At 47.6% G+C, this 26,830-nt stretch overlaps 1 protein-coding gene and 1 long non-coding RNA gene across 2 annotated transcripts; one reads left to right on the plus strand and one right to left on the minus strand.

The window, feature by feature from the left end:
• Nucleotides 1-3,993: 3,993 nt before the first annotated feature.
• LOC130531488 (uncharacterized) lies at nt 3,994-4,868 on the plus strand. Its single transcript, XR_008952106.1, has 2 exons — nt 3,994-4,130; nt 4,337-4,868. It is a non-coding gene; the product is annotated as an uncharacterized LOC130531488 (long non-coding RNA).
• Nucleotides 4,869-5,137: 269 nt separating this feature from the next.
• On the minus strand, nt 5,138-26,507 carry LOC130528481 (rho GTPase-activating protein 20-like). Its single transcript, XM_057037915.1, has 15 exons — nt 26,215-26,507; nt 24,308-24,393; nt 19,012-19,188; nt 17,625-17,774; nt 17,204-17,245; nt 16,999-17,083; nt 16,795-16,872; nt 16,337-16,403; nt 15,808-16,017; nt 13,499-13,689; nt 12,808-12,972; nt 12,444-12,553; nt 12,136-12,325; nt 8,594-8,708; nt 5,138-8,036 (listed from the first exon to the last, which is right to left on the minus strand). The coding sequence occupies exons 1-15, from the start codon at nt 26,305-26,307 to the stop codon at nt 6,433-6,435; spliced, it is 3,363 nt and encodes a 1,120-aa protein (XP_056893895.1). The 5' UTR covers nt 26,308-26,507; the 3' UTR covers nt 5,138-6,432.
• Nucleotides 26,508-26,830: the final 323 nt, after the last annotated feature.

Consider the following 26,830-nt stretch of genomic DNA (forward strand, 5'->3'; position numbering starts at 1 on the left):
ATTTTTTTTTCCGCGGCCGATTTTTGCCAAATAAAGTTGGATGCTGAGGAAGAGCTGATGAAGTTTACATATCCCCGTCAGGCTGCTATCCTTTTCATTCCCAGTTTCCAAAATGTCACTCAGAAGGTTGGGGGTTTTTTTTCAGACAGAGGGAGGAAACTATGAGGAATGTTGGGTTTCGTCAGACCAAACAGGGAGCGTTCCTGTCTGGGAAGTGGGGGGGCTCGGTTTCTGGATACGAACGCATCTCCTCCTTGATTCTCCTTGTTGGTTCTGCCACATGCACGAAGACGTCCCCAGACCGCACAAACAAAGAGGGAATCTCCTAAATACCGAGCCCCAGCTCCTGTTTGGCTCCTCAAAGTGGTAAATTGACATTTTTCCTCAAACTTTAAAGCTCAAACGGTGCCTGTGCAGCAACCAAGACCTTCTCAACCCTATTTAAAAGCTTAAAGCCTTTCTATGCACACACACACACACACACACACACACACACACAGGAGGACATTTTGGTAATCTGATTTTAATCCCACCAAACAGGTCGGTGACCTCTGGTTTCCACGGCAACTGTGACAACTGCTGTGCCGGGCACCAATTGAAAATGGGCCACCCCCATAGATTATAGTCCCATCACATATCGACACATATCTGAATATTAGTTTTACTGATCAGGGCGGAATCCTGTCGGGGCCACTTACAGTGATCACATTAATCAGATTTGAGGGGATTTGTGGATTAAATCCCTCCACAGGACTGAGGAAGCTGGTGAAGACTGGAAAATGTTCCCCTAGTAATAAGTGTGCCTGATATCTGCTGAAAACTGAAAGTACATTTACATCTTACACACACACACACACACACACACACACACACACACAAACGGGACCCTGGTGACAAATCCAGGAAATTAGGAGAAATCTGGCGTGAGCGGCTGTGAAGGGACGCAGGAAGGTTTGGAGGTGTTCACGCTGCGATGGTTCAGAGTGAGAGGGACCAACAGGGAGGGAAGAGGAGGTCGACCCTCATGATGATGATGTTCTGTGCTCCTCGTTGGTTTGGAGCAGTTGTGTCATTCGGTTCATTTGGGCCGTGACTGACCTCTGACACAGGAACAGCGTTTAGTGGGCGGATAAACGCAACGTTCTGCCTCTTCGATGTTTCAACAGGCGCCTTCTGTCATCAAAAAGGGACGCTGGGTGTCGGTGTCGTTGCTCGCTTTTGAAGATTTCCTGCTGGCTCGAGGGGGTGGCATCACTCCTCTGCCTTGCTCATAGGTCACCGCCCCCCCATCACCTGCCCCGGTCTCCCCTCTCCTGTCTGCTTCTCTTTTTCTGAGCTGCCAAACGTGGACAATCCTCACCAAAGATCCTGCTCCGGTTATCCATGAATGTCTCTTTTCACTCAGGAATTTATTGGGCCAGAACAGAAACGAGATGTTTGGTGGCTAAAAGTTTGGCCTGCTCTTGTTTCCTTTGATCTCAGCAACGGTCCGTTTGCCCTCTGACCCCTGTTCACCAGCACACACTTGAAAGGGACAAAACTAGAAAGCACCGCCTGTTGCTGGTCGTCTGTTAATATGAGGACTTGTTTGAGGTGTGTGTGTGTGTGTGTGTGTGTGTGTGTGTGTGTGTGTGTGTTCTTGTACTTGCTACATACTGAGTACCCAAATGTGCCTTCTACGATATATTGGCTGGTCCTCACAACTTCAAAGGAATTGGCTGTAGGGTCAGGGTCAGGAGCTGGGTAACTGGCATTATGTCCCCACAAAGATAGAAGCACAAGGATGTCTATGTGTGTGTGTGTGGGGGGGTGCAGATAGAGACCCCATTCTTTGTAGATGAGAGGAGAAATCCATCTACTGCTGTGAGCTTTGATTGAAGGTGCTTCACAGCTGACCAGCATGTGCGGTTTCTGCTCGACCCTCACGTGGGACCGGCTCAGACGGCCCCCAGAACCAACCACACCGCAGCCCGTGCTGGACCAACGTGCACCGCAGCTGCTCAGATGTCCATTAGTTGCCCTGCTGCCTGGTTTTCTTTGTCACACTCTGCTGGTGACGTCATGCAAACTGTCACAAGAGTCACAAGAGCACTTATTTATAAGAGCGCACGCCGTGTGTGACAAACGTGCACAGGCGGACACATATGTGCTGCTCCCTTTCGTGCCCACACGCATCTAATAAATTATACTCTTACGAAAGCTGCTGTCTTAAAGGTGGTCTTGATGCACGTCTCCCGTCTCTGCTCTCCAAACCTGAACACTTTCTGTTATGCAACAAACCTTTCTTGGAGGTCTTAAATTCTTCCGTGCTGCTGCTGCTCCTGCGTTTTGGTGTTTGGATGTAAAAATGTCAAATGGGGACCAGACAGGTTTTTCTTTAAATGGCCGTGCGCGTCTGCACGGTCCCATAAAGCACCGCTGGCTCCGGCTTCAGCTCCACGCTGTCAATTCTGCAGAAGGAGGCTGGCAGAGGTGTGTGTGTGTGTGTGGGGGGGGGGGGGGTTGCTAATGTGAAGGGAAGAAAACACAGCTAATTTCTGTTTTGACTGAATTTCACAGGCAGGGAAGATCATATCGGGTCTGACCCAAGTGTGAGGAGAACTATGTGCTGGCTGAGGAGTGGCACCAAGAAGCCAAATCACCCCCCCCACCCAAAAAAATAATAATAATCCAGTTGAAAACAAAGGCAGGAGCAGAGTTGCTCGGAGGGAAACTGTGTCTAGTGTGTCCGCAAATCCAGAAGGACGACCTTACGAGTGCTGTCAAGCTGTGTCGTTCAGAACCAGTTTTGGGTTTCACAACCTGGAAACTGGGAGCGTAGCTCCAGCATGAGACTGCCAGAGTCCTTTGGCGGAGGTCAACATCGCACCTACGTCGAAACGACTGCACAGCTTTACAGGACAGCTCACGGTCATGATAGATGGTGGGATCTGCCCGTGTAACCGGAGCATCTGCAGAAAATATAGCGCACACTTGTCAGCAGCTGGAGACAGCCCAGCGGGAGGCCAAGCCCCCAAACGTGGACCTGCTTCGCGCCCAGCCGGCAACAGAACCTATAGAAAGTGCTGATGCAGCTGGAGATTATTCCACATGCAGAAGTGTCCAACCTTCCATCGCACATCTCAAGCTGATTCTTTTAGAATTCCGGCTCCTTTTCACTCAGTAGGACGATGTATTCAAAATAGAGAGGACGATTAAAATGGAAACGAGAGGAAATTGCTCCGAAAATAACTCTATTATCTCACAAAGTGAATTTTGTCTTTGCAACAGGTAAAAAGGTGAAAATCTGCTTTCGCTCGTGTGAGTTCAGCAGATTTAAGCGCTTTATTTTGAACGTAAAATGTGTTGTAACCTTTACTTAAGTATTAAATTCTCACATTTTCTCTTCACTTTGACTTCTATGATTGGTTGCTATTTGGATTGCAAGCGATGTTGTAGTTGTTCCAGCCGGACGTGTTTTCATTTCTTCGTCTAATTGCAAACACGTCGTCACACGCTGACATTTTTGCTGGTTCCACCTGCTCAATTCTGAGATGGAGGCCTATAAATATCACGCCATAAAACCAACACGGCAAACGAGAACCAGACCTCCACCAGTGTTCTGGTGGGTGAATGTGGCTCCAGGCAAACCAGTTCCACCAAGATCACATGATCATCATCTGCCGGGTCGCCGGGGACGTGACCCTTTAGCTGGTGGTGAAATCATTCGAGAAGACCTCTTGAGGTTTCTGGCACATTCTGCTGCTTTCTTCAATAACAGAAAACGATGACAGCTGCATCAATCCTGAGGATACTGGTGCATCGGAACAGGCTTTTGACTTTTTTGAGAACAAGGGGTCAAATCAGTTAAATACTGATGACATTTATGCATCAAAAAGAGTCCGTTTTCTGAGGAATTGGGTGTTGTTTTGCATCGAACGGCGTCAGGAGAACAAATGAGCGCCTCGAGAAACATATTTCCAAATATTTGTGTCCCTCTTTGTTGCCGCGCTACCTGCAGCTACAACGTTCCACCCTTACGGAACACCGACATCAAAACACGTCCGTGTAAACAAGCCCGCGACGGTTCTGTTACGCAACGCGGCTTTGTTTGGTTTACATCATCTGAATTGCCGAGCAACCTGCTCAAGGTGTGTGTTTCATAAACACGGACGGACCCGGTGATGATGTTCTGCTTCGTGTTGGACGGTGTCTTTATGGCGCTCGGGGGATTACAAATTAAACTCCGATTCCTGTCCAGTAAATTTTATTCTCGAAGAACACTCGCAGTAAATACATGGATCAGGTTTATGCTCACATTTCAAATGGCTTAAACAAACCTGTCTGGATGTTTCAGGCTGGAGCTGAAAGAACTCACTCTGGGCGCCTTCAGGCATTCCTCCAGCTGCATCAGGACACTCAGGAGCGTCCTGTAACCCTCCCGCTGCCCACAACAGTACCAGGATGATTCAAAATCCACAAACTTTCATCTCCTTTGATGTGACAACAGTATCAATGGAAATCAAAGACAACGAGAGCGCCTGTTAAAGGAGGATTGACCTGGTCTCTGCAGCCCACACAGGTTGGCGCAGGCTCACAGGCCTCGGCCGAGGCACTGGAATGTGGAGATGGAGACACACAGAGGCCACCAAAGGCAGCTGGAACCTGTAAAGGTCGCAGTGGTTTGACTGGGATCTATGTCACCTGCTTAAATCTGCAGAGCGCCGTCAGGAAAAGCCATTAATTCGGGGAGTTCTCAAATCTTCAGAGGAAGAAGTGAAATTCCGTTGCTTGTATTTCTACCAGTGTTTTCTGCTGACCAGGTCACCAGTAATCCTGAAACTTGAGTTTTGGTTTCAGCTCAATAAAACCTTCTAATATGAACCTCATCTCTGTATTTTGGGATCAATTAGTTCCTTAAATCTGTCACACGTTTTATACTAACAAACCGACACGTTAGACTAGTTATCTGATTATTACTGCGACACATCTGTGATAGTTCATCTGATAGTTAATTTCCAAAGTAACAGAGTAATTCCAGGTGTATTTTACTGCTCTTCCAAGTGTCCATCTGGTGATTTTAGCTCGTTACTTTATGCTGAGGGCAACGAGAGAGTCCTTTATACTCCCCAAAAATCTGAAGAACCACAAGACGACGTTATACAAGAGCAACATTTATTAAAACCAATGATATTTTGTTCACGTGCACTGGACGTCAAGATATACACAATATACAAATGATGCATTTTGTAGCAAATATAATTTCTAGCAGCAGCAGCAGAATGGGCATGTACAAAAATACACATTAGATTTTGTCACACAAAACACAGAAGTAACAAGGTAATAGAATTATATATTTCTGTATTATAAATATGCTTTACATGTCAGACATAATTCACTGTAAAAGGGATTAAAATAATAATAGTAATAATAATAAAAGTTCATTTTTTTAAGACATTTGTAAATGACAGCACTTTAAAATAATGGCCTGGTGTAAAATCACGTAAAATGCCCCTATGCTGTGTTAGCAACCTAATATATATGTTTGAAGGTAATTATGAACATTAAAATGAGCTCATTTATCCCCAAGGGTCACAAAAAGGTCGGTGTTGTAATGGTGGCATTACTGGAGGAAAAGAACTGTACAAGAAAACATGAAGATGGTCACGAAGAGCTGAATTACACGCACACACACTCACACAAGTGGCTTCAACGTCGTCCATGTCACACTAAAATGAGAGTTACTTGTGATTAAACCAGAATAAATGGCACAAATCAGCTCACGTTCCAGCTCAGGACGCCCTGTCAAAGCGGCGTGTGTAAAATAAACACACAACGGCCCAAAATTCACCGGCTCAGGCGGACGCCTTGCGGATGCATCCGATCTGTGGAAAAGTACAAATGGCAATAAAACTCCATATTTTAAGGAGGATGGAGCCGAAAGTGGATCGCTTTATCATCTGGCACAGGTTATCAGGATATAATAACACTGATAAATGATGCACATGCAGTTCTGCAAAGCAATATTGGAGCAGACGCAGGTGTGTCATGTATACAGTAGAGATGTTGATATAATACTTGTTGGATGGTGATGTGCCAGAGACGTGGGAATTTAAAAGCTGCATTACGGTAAAATGATGGAATTGTGTGAACTACCTGCGTGTTCTAGCTGCTTTTTTTGGATTATAAATAAAATAAAGGGGGTTAATATTTAAAAACCGTCATACACAATCCTAAAGTCATACACAATATGAGTTAGTATTTGAACTTTTTGAAGGCCGTGTCACGCAGCTCTCACAGCAGGTGCACCTCCCCTGGTCAAACCTTGGATCTAGACCACAAGCTGAAGGCAGGAACACGGATGTACAGAGGAATATTATTATCGCATCACAGACAAACCTTTAACACGACACTTGGCCTCTCACACTAAACGTTTCTGTACAAATATCCTATTTACACGTACGATTCTTCTGCAAAAAACAGTTTCTCAAACTCATCCACCCGTGGGTCACTGCACCGCCGGCTCTGCCATTCTCTCTTTCTCTGTACAATAGCCAGCGCCACCTCCTGACTCCTCCTCAGGCAGCCGTCTGCATCCTCCTGGCCCTGGGAGGAAAAGTAGTCCCTCACTGCCCTGGTGGCGGATGGAGACAGACAGAAGCGTGGCTCGCTGTGGCTGCTCTCCACCTCAGACACTCTCAACCCTCCTGTACCCTTTGAAGCGTGAGCTCTGTCACGCGTGAGGCTGGAGGTGAGGTTTAAGTTGACCACGGGAGGTTCCGATGCCCTTCGCGGAAGATTAAGGGTCCCTACTGCTTTTTGTCCTTTCGTGTCCTGAGTCAGAGGGTGGGACTTTTGCCTTTGGAGGACTAAAGTGGTTCCACTTTGTCCATAGAAAACTCCCTGTGGGGGCTGCACATGATCATTTGTTCCCAACCTCGGAGTGACATCACTTCCTGTTTGTGGTTTAGGGTTGTAGCTGGGAGTCTGGTCGTGGAGCTGCCTCAGTTCTTTGACCGTCAGAGGTTTCTCTGTGCCTCGATAGAATGGCGAGCGGTTGCGCTGCAGCTGCAGCAGAGCCTGCTGGTAGGACGGAGGGCTGCTGGATCTCCTTTGGCAGGTTCTGCTTTTGGCCTCCTGGAGGGTGGAGTAACCATTACTGGTTGGAGTCTTTCTGTTCGCCGCGGGCGTGTCCTCCTCGGGCTGCCGTAGTGACAGGCAGCGGTCCTTACTGAGCCACGTGTTGGGATGGAGTCCGTGAGAATTGGAGGGGGGTTGGCTTGGTTGTGTCCAGGCCTCCCTCTGAGGTGGGGAGCCTTTGGGTGACATCTCTGGCCGCCCTGGTGAGAGGGGTGCAGGCTCTGCCAGTGGAACGGCACCATTGGTGGTGTAGTCAGTAGAGTACTGTGAGAAGGCGGAGTCTAAAGAACTGAGGGAGGAGCCTGTGGGCGAGGTTGCAGGTGACGACAGGCTGGAACAGCTGGCGTCCAGACGCAACGGCGGCGGAGGGGTGTGCTTCACCTTCCTCCGTCCACCGTTTTGGACTTTGGCGCCACCCTTCTTATTCGACTCTTCTTCCTCCTCCTTCAGCTGAAGACCGCTCAGCCTCTGCTCCAGAAACACCCTGTCCTCCTCCCCCTTCCCTTCCATGGCTGCATCGTAGCTCGCCTTTCGCACAGGCAGACGCTGTGTGTTAGCTAGTGCCGTCACTGTGCACGAGGGGGTCATGCTTTCCAGCGTTAAGGCAGGTTCCGAACTCCTCCGCAGCCTTCTGGGGCCCTGGGACTGCCCGTTGGCCTGGCGGGGGCGCGGCTGTCGCACCGCGGGGCTGAACCTCCTCGGCCTGGCCAGTTGGGGGAGCTGCAATAGGAGCTCAGCCTCCGGGTCAGGATCAGGGTCACAGTCGCTGAGGGTGATGACGGAGTCCCGGCTGCGACTGTCTGGTTTGTCCTTGTCGCGCAATGGCAGCTGCTCCTGGTAGGGCGACTCAGGGTCGTCGTTCAGCTCGTTCTCTAGGCTGTCGTAGGAAGAGTCATTCATCTGGAAGGACGACACATCTGGGAGAGAGGAAAGAGAGGAGACGTGAACAAAACTCCAGAATTGTAGGAACAACGTCCCGTTTCACTGCAGCAGACCAACAGAACGGTTGGTAAGCTGCTGTCCTGCTGGGGGCTCCTCGACTGCTGGTGATTTAAGGTGGCAGGAAAAAGACCTTGGTTGTGTTTATGAATGAGGAGATTCAGCAGCGTGCTAAAAGGACACTTGTGACCCGGGCAATCATTGAAATTACAGCAGGTCGACCTGCTGACCCCAATCAAGGGGCCTAAATGAACAGGAGCTATTTCATGACCCTCCCCTCCCCAAGTGATCATGGGACCACCATGTTATGATATTTTGAGTTGCAACACTGAGGCATTGTTGGTTAAAAAACACTAATATATACTCCTCAGCACACACACACACATACACACACACACACACACACAAAAACCAAGTGAACAAAGTGAAGTTATTTAATCCGTGCGGCAGCCTTGACTTCGGTTAGCATGGACTGAAACATCTTATGAAGGTCCGACGGGTTCGCCGGACGTGGGATAATGAACAGTGGAGTCACCTGATCCGTGGTCGCTGCTGCTGCTCTTCTGGCTGAAGCTTCTGAACAGCGCCGTCACGTCGTCTCCCAGAGCGCCGCAGCAGTTCTCTATGAGGAGTCGCACCAGCTCACACACCTGCGAAGGGAAACAGCAGACGGTTAGAAAGCAAATGCTTTCCCTGGCTCCCCCCGGGGCTGAGAACAATTCATTTCAACTGTTTTACATTTGGATCAGGTTGTAATTCTGTTGGTGTTTATGCTGAGGCGATTTGTCAGGAAGCCGGCCAGAGGTGATTCACGCCGCAGCTGCTTCGCTTCATGTCGGCACAAAGTGTTGAACAAACTCGCAAATGTGCTAAGTGAGAGACAAACCCATAATGAGGACATGGAAATCCACATACTGGCGTTGCCTGGTGATCATTCAGCTGCCGTTGGCCTCGTTCTGTGGAATCAGGGCTTAAATATCTGTGTATCATCAGCTGTCCACCGACTCTTTGTTCCAGATTATATCCAGGAATTCAACTACTGGTGCAGCTTTGTGGAAAAGAAATGGATCTGTTGCTCAGAATCTGTCCAGGAACGCAAGAGCAGAGGTGTTTGGTGCCTCTGTCACGGACACGGACACGTCCCTCATTTGCAGATGACCTCCAAACCAGCATCTGAATTCCACACACTCAATTCCACATCAAACTACTTCTTATCCAGTCCTGGACAATGTCTTGATAATATCTGACCTCACGTCTTGGCTTAGATGATCACAAATCCACTGTCTTTGTCACCAGAGCAGTGTTTTATTTCTTATGAAATAAAGAGTCTTAACATATTCCTCGTAAAACGTGGTTACAAAAGGCGAAGATGGAATTACGGCTGCCAATACAAATTCTCTGTTCCCTGAAGAAGCTGCTTTTGAATCATGTCAGTGGCGCCTGACGTGCTTTTCGGGAATTGGAAGCGGCTCTTAGTTAAAAACACTGGTTCCAAAAAAATTACAGCACTTGGCTGAAACGAAACTATGCAGTCGAAACGCACTAAACACTTATGACGTCCTTTCACGCGAAGAGCGCTTGGCCGCCGCCAGAGCCACTCGGGGCCGCTGCACTCACATCCTCCCCAACCCCTGGAAAAATTTTCCAGCTCTTTCTGCCTGTGTCTATGTTTATAAATGGGTTGTTTTTCCTGCTGCGGCTGCGCCTCGGCGACACCGTGGAAAACACAGCTGGGACAAACACACTTTAGGGCCTCCGCGTTTGTTTGCGGGAGCAGACGACAGCGTCGTGTCCGGGCGCGGGCTGTGAGTCAGCACTCAAAGCACGGGTCTGGGAAACGCTGGGAAGCGGTCTTTATGGGCGTCGCCACGGCAACGGCGCTGTTCGCCGCCGGAACATTGACTCTAACGGACAGGGTGAGATTATTAAATGTCACTTAAGGTTCCATTACGGATCGGGGCCAGTTAATCCTAATTTTAATGCGGATTAGCCTGAAAAAGACAAACGGGCAGATTTGGGCTGTGTTGTGGGTGATTGTTTAGAGTCTAAAGACGCTAAAGAGCATGACACAACCGCAGTTAAAGAAACCAGCTAGAATTACGTATCCCACTATCTGCTCGGCTCTAATGATCCATCTCTCCACCCTCCCTGTGTATTTAAGTCCGTGTGCTTTGTTGTGCACACATGCACTCCTGCACGTCCCCTATTAGTGCTTCTGCTTTTAATTCCTCTTTTGTTTTTGGCTCTTTATGACTGTCCGCTGCACTTAAATCTAGTTGTTTGCCCTCACCTGCTGTCTCCCCAGCTGTCACTCATTTAGCCTTCCAGCAATCATCTATCCGACATTCTTTTCTGCCACCCAGCGATGACGGCGGATACGTGACACACCTGAGGTTGAAAAGCCCCGCAGGCATCCAGCGAGACGTTCGAACATCCGTCAACACGACGATCACTCAAACTGCGAAATAAAACCAGAACTGGGGGTTCCCGTAGAATCGGAGCCATTTTTCATTCCTCTTTTTTGACAGCCGTGGACGAAGCGCACGTGCACGGGTGGGAGACGGCACGGCTGTGTGTAAGTGGGTCGTTTTTAAGATCACCCATTTGTAAACGTCGCACTTGTCTCACGGTTTGTGACAGAACTCAGGTTCACTCCTACACGGCGGCGCTCGACTGAAAGCATTTAAATTGCATGTTGTGCGAAAGAGGCAGAGACACCGAGGCTGAAGTCAAGCGGCCAAAACGGCGCATTCACGTGCCCCCAGACAAGGGTGGAAATTATACATTGCACAAGCAGGGGCCCCGAGCTCGTTGGAATCGGCCCCTGAGCTCCAACCACAGGCAGGGAAATGTTGAAATCTCACTTTTTTCCCAGAAGTAAAAGGGCGGCTTGTGCTCACACAAACACAGTGTGTGAGAGGGAAAGTGCTATCAGGGGAATGTTTGCTATAGAGATTTCAGTATTTGTGGGTTTTGGGGCTATGTGTGTGTGTTTCTGTGACACAATTTGCCGCTAACACAGAAACTTGGCCTCGGGATCCTGTAGGAAATTCTTTACATGTTTTCTCGTTGAACCTCGTCTACCTCAAGTGCAAACACACATATGGACACAGGCTTGAAAAGATAAGCAAACCAGCCACCCACAGAGACCGTGAAAGTCAAACGACTTTCCAAATAGACCACAGATCAAATGCTCCGCGTGCTTTGTGTCTCGCTGGCTGCACAATAGGCTCCTGTGGGCAAAAGGGCTCCTTCTGCTGGAGTTTACATCAATGCAGGTTAGTCTGGCGGACGGAGATACGAGGGAAGAAAAGAGGATTCGACTTCACACTGAACTTCACAGACACAAATTTGGGTGATAAAACTGTGAGCAGAGTTTATACAAACTCCACCCAACCGGAGGTTTAACCACTCATCTTCAACAAATGCTTCAGAACAGGATAAGAAAACCTTCTGCTTGTGGAATCTGCTTGGAAAAATCGTTTTGAGGAGAAAAAAAGCCCCTATTCTGGTGTCAGAGTGGTGCAGATGCTAATCTTCATACCTCTCTGCGGGAGTAAATCACCGTGAAACTGCAAAGCTGTCCTTCTTCCTCTCAGGTCTGAGTTTAATCCTGGAGGATTCTGAGCTCGCCAGAGTGTAAAAATGTTGTGATTGTAGCTTATGAGCGGCAGCCTGCGGCGACACGAGAGCGTGACCCAGTGTGTTTGTGCGCGTGTGTTAGTTCATTTGGAGGGAACAGTCGGTCCAACTGTATGTGCGAGCGCATAAACGCTACAGCCGTGTCGGCACCGGATCCCTAATCTCAGCGGGTTCACGCGTCGCGCCTGCACGAACGCACTCGCACCAACGCGGCTTTCTTCCACCGCTTCCACCGGAATGCTAAATTCCTCAGTGTGAAGAAACCGAGTCTGCAGTCCTTTAGTACGACGATCCCGCCCACCCGAGTGCTTTTGGGCAGAGTTAATATTGCCCAGCAGATTTTGGTGGGTGGAATATACAGCTCATGAGATGAGAGTAATCGTCATGAGGCTCCATATGGTGCGTGTTACTGTGTGTGCTTGCACTCCTCGTCACCTTTTTGGTGCCCTCCCCCTCCATCTCAGGGGTGCTTGGTGCCTGGGACCAAAGCATGCTGGGCGCGATGCAGACGGACAAGTTGAAGGCATTCATCTGGTTGTCTTGAGCGTTGCCTTGGATACAGTGCAACACGGCGATAACGTGCCGCAGCAGGAGGAGGTTTTCACCAGGCAGGAGGTGGAGCAACCTGGGAGCGAAGATCATGGTCACACACATTTCTTCCAGCGTCTTTTACTTGTTTATTGTGCAGCTTGAGAGGCTGAAGCAATCATTTAAAAAATTCCTAATACAAAGCCAGTTCCTACCTGTGGATGGATTGCATTTTCTCCTCTGCCCCCTCAGTTCCCATCGCATCCATCCACCGGTCATACAGATCCACGCACAGCAGGCTGCCCGGGATATTCCGCAGGAAGTCCTGTACCAAGGAATGATGTAGGTGAAGGATGCTAACCTTTCTACTTATTAGCAGTGTTACGAATCTGTTCTACATTCATTTCCTGTTAATAAAATATTTGCTTAGCAATATATAACATTTCAATCACCCAATTTGAATTATTTACATCTTGCTTTGGTTGGATGCCTGTTTCTTAAATATATGCCGACATATCATCTAATTATCACGACACTCCATATGGTGTGTGTGTGTGTGTGTGTGTGTGTGTGTGTTACCTTCAGGACAGCAGCGATGACGAACACAGATTGATGTGTGATCTCTGGATCCTCGGTTCCTCTGTCCAGTTGCTCCCGGAGTTCCCGGCAGGCTTTGGCTCCAGCCGACCTCCTGAAGACCCCCCTGGTGTACGGCCCCTCCAGGTACAGATGCACCAGCATGTCCTAAACAGTGGACAGGGTTTACCTCCATGAAACTGCCCCACTGATCTCTAATCAGTGTTGCTATTAGTAATAACAGCTGTCTGAAATCAGAGGTTGGCATGTCAGCATCTCCCGAAACATCTGTCAGGGAGGAATTCGGCTCTTTGTTTTGCTTAAAAACACATATTAATTAAATCTAAAATCCCTTGTCGCCTCGTTTGAAAACCATCACTCAAGGTTTCCATCTAAGCAGCCCATTAGCATAAGTGAATGTAAGAATGTGGAACAACCTGACATTTTAGAGCTTTTCGGTGCGCCTCATGCCCAGAGAGGAAACTTTCTTTTGCTTTTTCAGCACATTTCGGGTTCCACTTCTCTAAACAGCGATTCATAACTTCAACCATTTATCTGAGGCAGCTAGATAAGCCGAACAATAACAGAATTCCCTCTCCAGCAAATACATCTCCCTTCCCATAAAAACAAAATCTTCCTGTGATCCTAAACTGGTTCCTGACCCCCCCACCCCGGCGACCCGTATCCAGCTCACCATGACGGGCTTGGGCAGGTCATGTTCTGGAGAGCAGATGGAGCTTAGCGACCGTCCGAACAGCCGCCCCTGAGTGGGGCCGAGCGAGGTGGGGGACAGGGGCACGCTGTCCAGCTGGGGGTTGGAGCCCTTCCAGAAGGGCCAGTTGATCAGGGATCGCTTCCTCTTGAAGGTCTTTTGCTGAGCAGGTTCTGCACAGAGGACCAAACAGGAAGAGCCTGAGTCCGCGTTTCTGTCTGTGATGAAATATATTAAAGCACATTTGGAAGCTGAACGCAGTTATGAGGCTTTTAGGACCAAAGTCGAGTTTTCTGATTTTAATTTGACACGTTTTTAACCAATGTTTTTTTTTATTTTATCATAAAAATGAGGAGCAGCTTAGCTCTTATCACAAAGAGTATGCGTAAATATAGACATACACGTGATCCTGTTCAAACATCTCGAAGCTTCTGGTCAAAGAGCATTTGCACGGGTGACTTTTCTTCACCTTCAGCTTGTTTCTCAGCGTCACTTTAAGCCGATGAGGGCACTTTGTGTCATGATATTTTCACAGTTCTGCTTGATCGACCCGTCAGTGGAAGAATCATGTGAACGGAGTGTGTGGACAAAAACGTCGTTCATGTGTGACCAAACATCCATTAAAGGTTGTGAAAACTGTGAACGCTCAACAGAGTCGTAGGCTTGTGCGTTCTTCCTGGTTTGAGCACAGTTTGCGTGTCGATTTCACATTTTTATGTTAAAAAAACCCCCACAATAATGACCAGAAGCAAAGCTAGCTCAAGTTACGGCGCTGATATTTCTTGCGGTGGCCTCTCGTTACACAACAGCTTGTAAAAGATAACATTAACACGGCCGTGATTTGTATGCGAGGGTTGGCCTTTTCAAACAAACCACAGATTCTTGGAGTGGGTGGAGGACGCGGCAGTTGAAAAGGGCCCAAATGTGTGGCATACCTCACATACAAGTCATTATTTAACAATCTGCCAAATATGCGCTGGAAGAAAAGTTTCCTGATAAAATTACTGCCCCGAGCTGCTCTGGTGCGTCTCAGCAGGACGTCATTACAAAAATAATGAAAGCTAAAGTCTGTGCTGAACCTTTTTGGAAATGGACGCGCTGACAAACCCGCGTCTGCGTAAACAAAGGTGAGATTTGCCTGATAAATGTGTGAATCCATGCAAACCCACCAGGTCGACACCCAACAATGTCGAGTTGAGTTGTGGGTGGAAGACAAGATCAAAACTTTTTATTGACAAACTTATATTACAAATGGTTGGACCGTGTCATGGAACAACGGAATGTGTGTAATTGCAGTGTGTGTGTGTGTGTGTGAGAGACGTCAGCCCTCAGCTTGTTTGACGCTCTTGCTATCACAGACGATCAAATACCCACGGGGTAAAAAATACGTGAGCACCGTTCATCATTTGTCACTGCTACCTGACAGGACGTCCCAGAGCAGCGTTAGGCCACGCCTCCGTTCCTGCCACGCCCACGCCGCTCCGACACACACGCCGTCGAGCTCTCAGGTGCGAGTGGCTGCACGTGTATGGCGGCGGCGCTGCTGTGACGCCATCGTGTAAGACGCTGTTATTCTGCTTGTGGTTTGATAACTGAAGCGTGGCTGGGAACCAGGCGCTTGTTTTTCTCCTTCTCCTCTTTTCATTAATCGGCCGTCTCCCCCTCCACCATTCACCTCCTTCCTCCTCAGCTTCTCTTCCTACGTCGATTCTTTGTCTTCTATCTGTTACAGTCGGCTGTTTCTTTTTCCGTCACCTACTCTGACCTCCGCGCTCACTCGATAGCTGTGTCATCTCTTTTTCACTTCCCATCCTCCCATTCTCACACTCGTCCGTCCCTTCTGGGGTTTCTTCCTCTGTTTTTCTGAATCTCGCTGCGTCTCTCTCGCCAACTCTCCCACCCTTCTCCTTATCTCGGTTTTCTTGCTCAGAGGAAAGAAACCTGACAAACACGCACGCATTCTCGTGTTTCCTGTCAGTTTGAGTGACAAAGTCAGACCGTAAAACACTTACGTACGTAAAATAAAAACAAACTCCCTCATGTGGGGCGGTTGATTTAGGCTCTTATATGTCTGCAAGCTGTTTATTTTTGAACATTGTAAAATGATTCGCATGTGCTCGCATCCTGCCAACATTCACCGTTTGGCCCCAGACACTCCCAGTGTGCTCAGGAGCCATCTTTATAACACAGGATTCCTGATATAATTCCCTTTAATTATGAAATAAATCTGTTTCCCTCTTCTGAAAAATCCTCCTAACGACTCACGTCACAGGACTGGGCAGCTGCCTTACCCATAAGTTGCACCTGTCCCAGGACAGCCTTGTTGGGTTTGAGGATGAACTGGCACTGGTTGTCAGGTGGGAGGCACTGGTCCAGCAGCAGGACCCCCGGACAGTCTGTGGGACTGGTGGGATCCCTGATGGCTCCTCCTCCCAGACCCGCAGCGCTGCTCCCGCCATTCCGAATGTGGCTCATCTTGACACTGAAGGGAAACTCGTGGCCTGAATGAGGAGACGAGGTCGGTGAGCCAAAGAGGAAAGTTTGATTTGTGTTGCACAAAGATGAATCAGCAGTCCTGAGTCCAGAATTTAGTGTGAACAAAGGAACAACAGATTATGGCAAGAGACTAAGTGCTGTGAAACGCTAACAGATGTTGGGCTTTTAGTGCTGATGCCTGAGCTGCAGCGGGTAAAATATGTGCTGCCTCGTTTCCCTAAAGTGGTTTAAATGGGCAGAATTAGACAGGAGTCAAACGTAGCGTTACACTAACATTAGGTCTGTTCTGTTCACAGTAAGAGTCGATGCTAAAAGAAGTCTCACCAATGAGAGGATACGGAGGCTCATCCTTACTGGAGCTCACCCACAACCGGTGGTCCTTCACACAGCCCTGCAGGGAAAGAAGAGAAGATGTAGTTTTGCGTTGAAAATAAAGGACGTTTTTTTAAAAATGATGCACCGATTAACGTGAAACCAGAGCAGCTACTGCCCAAAACACCAAACAGAGGCTAAAATGTCAACTGTTGACAGATTTAAGACACAATGACATTCTGGAAATCAAATTACATACACTGGAGGGAAAATGCTCTAAAATCCCATTATTTTGTACAAATTCTTGGCACGCTTACGCTTGGTCTTGACATTAGCCTCTCATAAATCATATTTAACAACACTTGGCCACGGTAGCAAGGATCCGCCTGAATGACTTTGGAAACCACATCAAAGGGACAAAAAGGAGTGTGTAGAGGAGTAAAGATCAACAGTGGTCTTTGGTTACTCACCGATATGCCAAACTGCAGCAGGGCCATGCGGATGACATCATCGGTGCTGTCGGCGTTGCTGACCGCGAGCGTCTTGGCCTGCGGGGGAAAGTTTTGGTCGGCTGTTTTAATTTGTTACGTGAAATATCATAAATTGGCCCACAGACGGACAGGAAGAGGCGGCGATGTTGACGTTGTGCTGACAGAAAGAGAAGAGGAGCTCACATATGCGCAGTTTCCAACGTCCTTGGCGAAGATCTTCAGGGGGACCGTCTTGGGGTCGTCCCTGTCTTTTCCCTCAAGGATCCCGCTGGAGGGAAGGACAGATGTCAGACTTATGTTAAAACCAGAAGACAAAGCCGCCACCCCCGTATTCATGTCTGAAGGTCGTTTGCTGGGTTAGCGGCGGCGGCTGCAGCCCTGCCTTTACCTTTTGATGAGCTCCAACCACTTGTTCTTGTGCTCCTCCGAGCTGGGGAGGAAGAGGAAGCACAATCAGCGTCCATCAGGGTAAAAGCGTCCGTCTGTTTGCTGTTATGCAACTCATATTTGTGCCTTTTGAGCATGTGTCATTATCTCCTCCAGCCTGGCTGCGCCCAGATTTAAGAGCTTTTGTGACCAGGACCGAAGGGTTCGGGGATTTGGCGGGCGCGTGTTGAATTTCCAGTTCTATACTGCAACACGGCCTCGGAACGCCGTGTACTTTTTAAGAAGCACGCATCAGTGAGTCACGCTGGCGTGACAGAGATATGCGCAGCGTGTTTGGTATTACATCCTACACACACTGTCAGCAGATGTTCTCCAGATGTTCAGTTTGGTCTCCGTGTGCACGCTTCTCCACTGCTGCGTACCTGAAGGTGGCCACGAAGTTGCAGGTGGGCCAGCCCACGACGAAGCTCTTCTCTGGGTTTGTGCTTCCCTCACACACTTCCTCTATGCAGTGGGACACCCACATCTCACACACTCGGGCTTGGGCCTTCACCTTAAAATGGGTGGGAGATCTACAGGAGACAAAGCGCTCTCTGTTAAACGAAGCCTGCAAAAAATGTCATATTGATCTAGCTTAACATCGAAATGCCATGTCAGTCATTTCAGCTGTCCGTTATTGTTTATTTGTGATTGCTTTTTATTCAAACTATTAATTTTCTCCCAAGAAATTGATCAGAAACGCCCTCTCGGATTTAGAAACCAAAGTATGCAAAGGTGCTTTCAGGCTAATTTCAGGGGGCGGAGCTTGTTGTCAGAAGTAGCTTGTTTTTCTCGATATGCGTGGTCACCTACAGCAGGACCGCACACGCTGGTCGGACAACCTCATGTACAACCAGATAAGTTTACTCTCTTGCTTGTGACCCAGTGACACCAGACAGGAGATGTTTATGATAAGAAAAGCCACCAGGACATTAAAAGATGCCAAAGAATGTTCTGATAACAGGGTCCCCAAGTAATGAAGCGTTTTAATTAAATTATTAAAGCTTAAACTTTAAATTTTCCTCATAAAACCTTTTTCTCCACAAACCTCTAAAGTACACATGGCAGTGCAGCGAGAACTCCTTTAAATAGATTATAGATCCAGCAATTTAGCCCCAGTAAAAGTGTATTTATCCACCACTACATCTGTGATTACAGAGAGAGAAGCTCCAGCATGTGGCACACGTGCACTCTCCCTGCTATTACACAGATATTAAGGTTAAAAACGCATGCGTAAACATACACACACCAAGACATTCCTCTAACTCACCCTGTGCTCAGCCACTGTGTAGCAGCCAATTATAGCATATGCTAGTGGTGCTGGAGGGGTCGGCCCCGCCCACTGGCGCATGACCACAGTGGACCTGCCGGGTCTGCACTGAGGGTGTATGTGTGGGTGTGTGTGTGTGTGTGTGTGTGTGTGTGTGCATGGGGCCAGAGTAGCTTTGATCTGAGCCAGTCTTCATATGGATTTAATTGGCTGGGAAATAATTATATACCGGGAGAGAAAATGACGGAGGGAGAAGTGAAAGAATGCAGTAAAAAGAGAAAATTTGAGGAAAAATACAGGACAAAAACATTAACCCATCCTTCACCAAGGCTTGTTTCTATCTGTACTGTGGCATTTCTCCATTTCTCCAATGCGAGACATGAAAACGTTGCTTATTTGTTCCTCCGATTCCTCTTTAGGTCTCCCAGTCTGCATTTCCTGTCCAACTCTCACTCCGACACACAAACATATTCCTTAACTCCCAAGACAGAGAGACTTACTTGGCCTTGGCGACCAGGAGGGTGTCATTAAAGAGGAAGAGGTGTCTCTCCTGGGTCTGCAGGCCTGTCTTCAGCTGTGCTTGGGCGTGATCCAAGAACAGACGGGCTGGACACTCGGCGAGGAAGGCCTGGACGAGTGGACATGATTCTGGGCTGACTGGTGTCAGGCAGCTTTCCCTAAGGACAGAAAAAAATGGGACAAGAGGGTGCTGATTAACATTTAATTAATATGGTGGGGGCTTCGTCATCTCAACAGGAATGGACCATCTTGTCTCTGCTTCTTTTGCTGTCAATCTGTGTGACTGATGGACAGATGGAAACAGAGGAGGGACATTCAGGGGGGAAGGAAGTAGTTTGAGAGCACTATCCTTTCCTGTTTACCCTTAAATGCCAGATTTAAAGTCCAGATCTCCTGTTACACAAATACAAGCGTCGTCTATCGCAGTCTTTTGTGTCTCCGCTCTCTCGCGCACCACCTCGTGCCGTCTCGCTGTTTTTGGAACGCACGGATGCACCCAGAGACCCACAATCAAGACAAAGGTCCGAGGAATTGACCAAAGCATCAAAGAATCTCCTCACTGAAGGAAGGTTACGTAAGTGATTGGTTATGTAATTAATTAATGGATGCCAGAGCGCTGCCCTTTGTCCGTCGTCCAAAAATAAACTCCAAAATGGGGCTGAGCGAAGTAATGTAACCAATTAAATGTTGAGGTTTGTTGGGATAAGAGGCTGGGATGGACAGGATGCTGATGGATTTACTGTTCCTGGAGGAACAAGGATTTGTTTCACTTATAAAACTAAGATTACATTTTTTAGACTCCGCGGCTGCTGTTGTTTCATGTGCTCCAGCCCATTATATGACTGAAACAAATGACTGATAGTTTAACTGATCATTTAACACAAAATGAGTTGTGAATTTAAGTGATATCTCCTGATAAGACACTGATAGCATCACCCACAGCGGCCTTGACCCCATGTCCGTATAACAGCATGCAGAGGTCAGCTGTCCACAACCTTTGATCAGATTTTATGGCGCCAAATTATCCAAACCGACCCAACAAAACAGCATATCAAGCCAGCTCAGTCATTTTTGCCTCAATTGCAGTCAAAGCTGCCAATTTCCTAGGTACGGGGTCAGCCCAGGGGTAAAAACCACCAAAGACGGACAGCATGGAGGCTTTTGGGTTTAGCAGTTCGGGAAGTAAGTCTCGACTTCTCATCCTCCTTTATTCTTATCGCACTGCAGAAGAGGGGAATGCTCCTCGTTAGCGGAGCTGCCCCCCAACACACACACACACATTTATAAATGTCCTAATGCCATTAAGACCCTTTCACATTGTGCTACGCCCCCCAAAAAGAAGACATCTTCCGTATTCACCACACATCCCGTCCTCCTGAATGCATGAGCGACAGTGGAGTCGCCCAGCTTTTGAATCTGACTGACGAGGAGCTAATGGCGCCATTGTACGTCATGTGATGTTGATAAATTGAGATCTCGCCCTACTCGGCTCCGCACGGCCACCTTTGAGATGGAGCCCTGTGAGGAGAAATGTTGGCTTTTTAGGACACAATGAAGTGCACATACTAATGTCCCAGCATGAATAATTAAGTGGAACTGAGAATGATTATCTGCATAAAGACAGACCCTGATTACTTTGGTTTACAGCCCGGTGTTAATACATTTTATCTTTACAAGAGAGGAGAAATATTCCCTTAAAGTTCATTAAACAGGCTAAACCTCCACCACTGCCTCTTTCCAGCACCATGTTTATCTCTCTTTGTCTCTCTCATGCTTATGTGCATCCACTTTGCTCATCAGAGCATCAGCTCTGCTGTCAGTTAGGCGGGCCAGACTGAGCAGACCTCACGGAACCAATGACATGCACTTACACAACACAGCCCATCTGTTCGGTTTTATTATTGTCCCAAAGAGGGACGGCGTGTGTGTGTGTGTGTGTGTGTGTGTGTGTGTGTGGTTACACACGTGTCTGATTCATCACATGCATCTGCAGTTGATTTGCCTCTGATAGCGAGTCTGCCTGCATGGCTCCAGCAGTATTTTAAGATTTTATGTCACCAATCTGGGACAAAGTGCTGAATGAAAAGAGGTTTGCTGGCCTGGTTCATTTGCGTCTTACGTAACACGCAGAATCTGACTTGTCTGAATAACACAAGTAAAAGAGAAGCATCAGCAAATCGCTTGAGTGTGGTTTGCTGGTACCAACCTGGTGGTTTGCAAGACTGCTGTCAAAAAACACTAAAAAAGCAAATAAATTACTGGGATTTACACAAAAAAACACAACTCCCTCAAAAACGCACAACTTTCTGACAGCATCCCCGGTTTGGCCTCAGCAGAATGCAAATATTTACTGACTAAAAACGTTCTCGTCGTTAGCTAGCTTAGGGAATTGAACGCAAATGCAAAACCACAAAATCCAAAGTAAGTCTCTAAAGTCTCTTGTGTTTAACAGCTCGAGCAACAATTCCTCACAATACCATGATGTGATGAGGCAAATCTTTTCCACCTTCTCCCTCCTTACTGTTTCCACCTGCCTCCAAACGCCTCCGGACACACCGGCTCATTTCCATCCAACACACTACAGCATAAGGTCATTGTTGGCCGCCACACACACACTGGGACACACACACACACGGAGCGATGAGATCAGAGCCTTGAAACTTTTTCTTATGGCGATTAATGGACATGTGACCCGGGGGCTGCGAGCCATGACATCTTTAGCAGAGCTCAATAAAAGAAATGCCTTTTTCATTACACTGCGCTCTGGATAACGGCACAAGATATGCACATGTTGTCAATCGCACTCAGATGGTCAAATAATCAAATTTAGACCACGACGTAAGAAGAATAAAATCACATTTAAAAAGACGATAAAAAGAAAAACTTGCCTGAAAATGATTTGCATGTGCAGTTACCATCAGGTGTTCTTTTGTGTGTGTGTGTAGAAGTCATTTTGTGGCGTGACAGTGGGTGTGAGGTCAGGGATACCAGCCAATCATATGTTTTTGTGCTCTGCCCCTTTCCTCTGTGTGGTATCGATTTCCCCTCCTGGGAGGGAAGGGACTCCGGTAATACTGTAGCCCTGCAGGCTGACAGATGAGGTTATGCTCGGCCCGGTGCCTTTAGAATGTGTGTGTCTCTCAGGTGATGCAAGAGGGTGAACTGAAGGTCACTGAGGCGTTCAGAAAGGGCAAAAGAAGAAAAACAGGAAAAGAAATCTATATATGCTTATAATGTCTATAAGCCACACTTGTATGTTTACTTTTTTCAGGAGGAAACTCAAAATTTAGGAGCCAGAAGAGCGACGTGAGGAACTACAAATATCCACGATCCGTGATTCAGGGAACTTTTAGTGGAGTGGAGAAAAAGGCCCAAACAAGAGCGGCTCTGACTCTGTGGAGTCACCAGGCCAACCCGTCCATCTGCAAGCCAGTGTTGCTGTGATGTGTGAAAAGATCTTTATTCTTAAGGGTTTTCTCTCAGACGGTGCGAAGTGAAAATGCCTGAAAAGGAAAAAAAAGGCCCACAGACTGGGCAATAAAAGCAGAAGCACAGGCTGGTTCCTTCTGCTGGTAAATGTCAGTGTTCCCTATCTGAACCGAGGGGGACGTGGAAAACAGGGTTGACGGCGCTCACCAGCACTTTTAAAATTCAGACAGAAAATCTCAAAATGCGACGTATTAAGATAAAATGTGGACAGTTTCAAATATAGTGAAATCATTTCAATAACATTTGATTGGTTAAAGGGATAAAAACACAATAGAGGACAACAGATCTGTAGAAGGGGCCCAGCCACTAATCAATTACTTTGAATCTTTAAATCAACATAGAATCAAGGCTTGGTTTGCTCCAAAGCAGACATGTGAAAGTGCCCCCCCCACTTAACATTTCAGAATTGAAAGCAGGAGTAGATCAAGAACAGATCCTTGAGGCACCCCACAGTTAAATGAGCTGGGATAAGACATTTTTATTTGCTCCGGTTGTTGTGATGTATAAAAAAGTGCCTTTTTTTTAACCCTTCCTGCCTCTGCCACACCTGACTGTGTCACATTCTGCCCTGCCTGGAGGTTAGAGCCCCCTGCCCAGGCACCCCCCCCCCCACCCCAGACATTAATGAACACCACCCTCACTCATCGACATGAGATGTGTTGACCCCAGATGACCCAACTCGCTCCCACACCTCCTTATAAGAGGTCAAAGGTTAAGGGTGAGAGCAGAGAGTGTCAAGCCCTGGCTCCATACATCCTACAGACCCCCCCCCCCAACAGAGAAAAAGGGGGCAGCAGCAACATAAGAATTTGGTTTGTCTCACCTTTTCTATCTTTGCACACAAGCTGAAAATTTGAGACTCACTTTCCTCTTCACACACACACACACACCACACACACACACACACACACACACGATTCCCCGAGAGCGCTGACCCATTTAAAAGTGTGGAGTGTTTCGCTCAACGCTGCTCTAAAATGACCCACTCTCACACGTAAGAGCGCCGAACTCTCGCTGCAAGCAACAAACGACCAAGTCGCCCGCTCACACACACACACCCCAGCTCACACACACCCCAGCTCACACACACGTTCTAAACATGTCAGACAGTCTGGCCACATCACACCCGAGAGACCCTGGACTGCACAACCTCACCTAAACCATCAGCATTTTAAGGGTCTTAACTGGCATGTTGAGGTTTTTCCATCTGTTTTGCGGGATTCAGTGAAAGATCCTGATGACCCAATAAAAACTATTTATTCCTCTGTGACAAGCCTCATTTTTTCAAAAAATCCCCCAATGGGGGGATTGTCAGAAACTATATACACCTGGGGGTGGGGGAAGGTAATACCTAATTTCCGACGTTGTAAAAGGAAGAGGAAGGGATTTGTACCACACAAAGGTGATGAAAGGTGACCGATGAGCTTTTATCCCTTCGTGGCAGCCAAGGAGGCCAACTTTACTTTTTTATTACCATTGCTTGGTTCGAAGCTGGTAGTTTAACCACAGTAGTTTAAAGTAAACCTGTCTTATCGGCTGCTGCGGGGGGTCAAATGGCCACACCGGTAAACATGACTGACAGCTGCATGTTGTTGCACCAGATTCCATCCGCAACAATACAAACCTCCATGCACAAACCCACCACATACGAGAACCAAGGGCCAAATTCTTGCTACTCTCCGTAACTTCGGGAGCATTCTGCGTTATGTAAAACATCGAGGAGGAAGACCTCAGCTCCACAAGGGCCTTTTCCCTAAACTGCAAAACAATAAAAAAGGGCGTTCCTACCTGGACGTGCTCCGTGATCTGGTGAGTGCTTTGCTGATGACCAGTGAGGGAGCCGACTGCCGCCTCTGAGCCAAGGTCTTCATCTTCTGCTCGGCGTGGGCGAGAGAGAGAGAGAGAGAGAGAGAGAGACAAGGGAGAGGTCAACAGGAGCGGGGAATAAAGCTGCGGGTTCGGATTTGCATTCTGCTGCCGAACGACATCTTCTGCTTGAGAAGAGGAGGGTGACAGAACGGCTGAAGAGCTGCAGGGGGAGAACTGGCTGTTGGCTTGTGATCCGGAAACACACACATGGGCAAAACTCCAGCGTGTGTGTGTGTGTCTTTGAGAGAAGCAAAGAAAAAGGAGAAGCGGGACTGTAAAAGACGGAAGACTGGGAGCTGAGTGACAGAGGAATACCAGACATTAAACAAACACATGTGTGTTAGGAGCAGTTGAGGGGACCTCGTATATTCTCGCTGTAGGAAAAGAACTAGCATACCTGCGGCTACCTGCAGCTATTTCAATTAAACCTCATTTATTTAAAACAAAATCACGCGGAGCCTGAATAAATATCACAAGCGCCCACAAATGCCCCAAACACACACTGCAGCCTTTCAGCTTGGAAATGTCTCGGGAGGGGGGGGAAAAAGCGAGGTGCAGAAATAGAAGCTGAATGAGACCCTTCTTCCTGGGCTCATTCTGCAACCACTGACGGGTAACATTCCTGTCAGGTCCGGACTGTTCTGCTACGTGCACGGGGTAAAACGGATCGGCACAATTGACACAGTTCAGGCAACGCTCAGAGGACAGAAAACGTGAAGCAGCGACAGACTATACAGAGAAAAAAGGCGCCTGCGGCCCGACGCTCACAGGGCAGAAAAGTTCTGGTGTGTCTGCTGGTTCTGACAGGTCCACTCTCATGTTTGATGCAGCCCAGCTGTACTTGCTCTACAGATTCATAAAAACAGTCTTGGCTGCTGATAAATGAACAATAAGATGTGCAGATTCACAGATTTGGACCAGTTTTACCTTTGCAAAAGTCATTTTTAAGCTACAACAAGGCAGACACTTTCTGACGTCACTGATTTTTGCCTAAGTGGTAATTACGGAAGCCGTGGGATACCCTTTACCCGTTTTGATTCTAATCTCAGCCCAAATAAGGTTCGCCCCCCCTCATCTGTACTGCAGTTACAGTCTTCGAACACACCGTGGATGGGGGCGCTGTTTACTGCGAGTGAACTGAGAAGCTGCTGAATATTCCAATTTCATCATCATCAACATCATCATCTTCATCACCATCATCGCCATCATCATCTCTCCATTCCAACAAAGCAAACTGAATTTCATTTAAAAAGAAAATGCGAATACTTTTTCGGGAAAAAGAGTCAGAAACGGGCATTGCGGAGGCGCTTTGATTAACAAAGTCAATGATCAAAGAGCTCTACAGATGCTGGTTGTCCGGATTAAACACTGAAGAAAACACAAATTTATTTTGTTTTTTAAATTTGGGTTTTCTTCAGTCGTTTCAGCAAATATTTAGCTTCGGAATAAGCCAAGCTCCCTTTAATGCTGCATTAATATCATTAAAAATGTGATTAAATACAAATAAATTAGTGTTATTGGTCATAAAATAACACTCAGCTCAAAGCACCGTCACCTTAACATGAAGTTCTTCATTAAGAAATCCTTATAAAGTAATGGAATCACACCAAACAAGCCAAATTAGTTCATATGGGGGCATATTTGAACTAATCAAAGTGGCAGAGATCCCAGGAATCAGCAGATTAGAAATAATAAACTGCACAAGTACACTCATTTACCACTTAGCTGCAATAAAATGCCAATTGTTTGCTTTTAACAGTTTAATCCGCAACCAACAGCGCATTAAAAGCTCACGGTTCCCGGAGAGAAACGTGCCCGCCCGGTACCTTTTTGTTTTCGGGCAGCGACTTGATCTCCCCCGTCAGCGAGTCGGACCTGTTCTGTCCCATGGTCCCCTGCTGCGGCGACATGGTTTCCATCAAGGCAGCATAGATCCACGGCTCCGGTATATTCCCATGACACCCGCGTAAAGTCCACTTTATCCGGCGGAGAGCGGGGAAGGCGCCCCGGGAGCATCCATGGTACGGAGGTGGTGATCCGGGGGGAGCGGAGGTGAATCCAGCGGGGAGCGTCCGCACGGCGCGCGCCTCTGTGTCTGATGATATGAGCCTCGCGACCGAGATGCGCGCGGTTTGAAGCGCCAGTCGTGAAGCTGCCGGTGGCTACGTAAGGCGATTTCCGCCGATCCTTTTCAGAATAAGAGCATTGCAGACGCGCTTCCGGTTATTTGTGCCGTCTTATCCATCGCGAATTACATAAAAAAAAAAAAACGTTACCGCGGTAGTTTTCAAAGCACAATTAAATATATCATCAGTGTACTTGTCGGCTTGTATGTTCAGTACAGGAAATGTGTTTTTTAAAAGTGAATATTAACTTAATATCTCGCAGTTTGATCTTAATATGGATCTTTTTTCTATATTGAGAAAATGCATTATTTTACAG

Source organism: Takifugu flavidus, chromosome 1 (assembly GCF_003711565.1).
Source record: "Takifugu flavidus isolate HTHZ2018 chromosome 1, ASM371156v2, whole genome shotgun sequence".
NCBI lineage: Eukaryota > Metazoa > Chordata > Actinopteri > Tetraodontiformes > Tetraodontidae > Takifugu > Takifugu flavidus.

Bases quoted from the DNA above. Each gene is read 5' to 3' on its own strand.
- LOC130528481 (XM_057037915.1), bottom strand. From the start codon at position 26,307: ATGGAAACCATGTCGCCGCAGCAGGGGACCATGGGACAGAACAGGTCC. The intron at 17,775-19,011 runs GTAAGTCTCTCT...TGTCTCCTGTAG, and splicing joins CTCCTGGTCGCCAAGGCCAA to ATCTCCCACCCATTTTAAGG. The intron at 16,404-16,794 runs GTGAGTAACCAA...CTTTCCCTGCAG, and splicing joins TGCTGCAGTTTGGCATATCG to GGCTGTGTGAAGGACCACCG.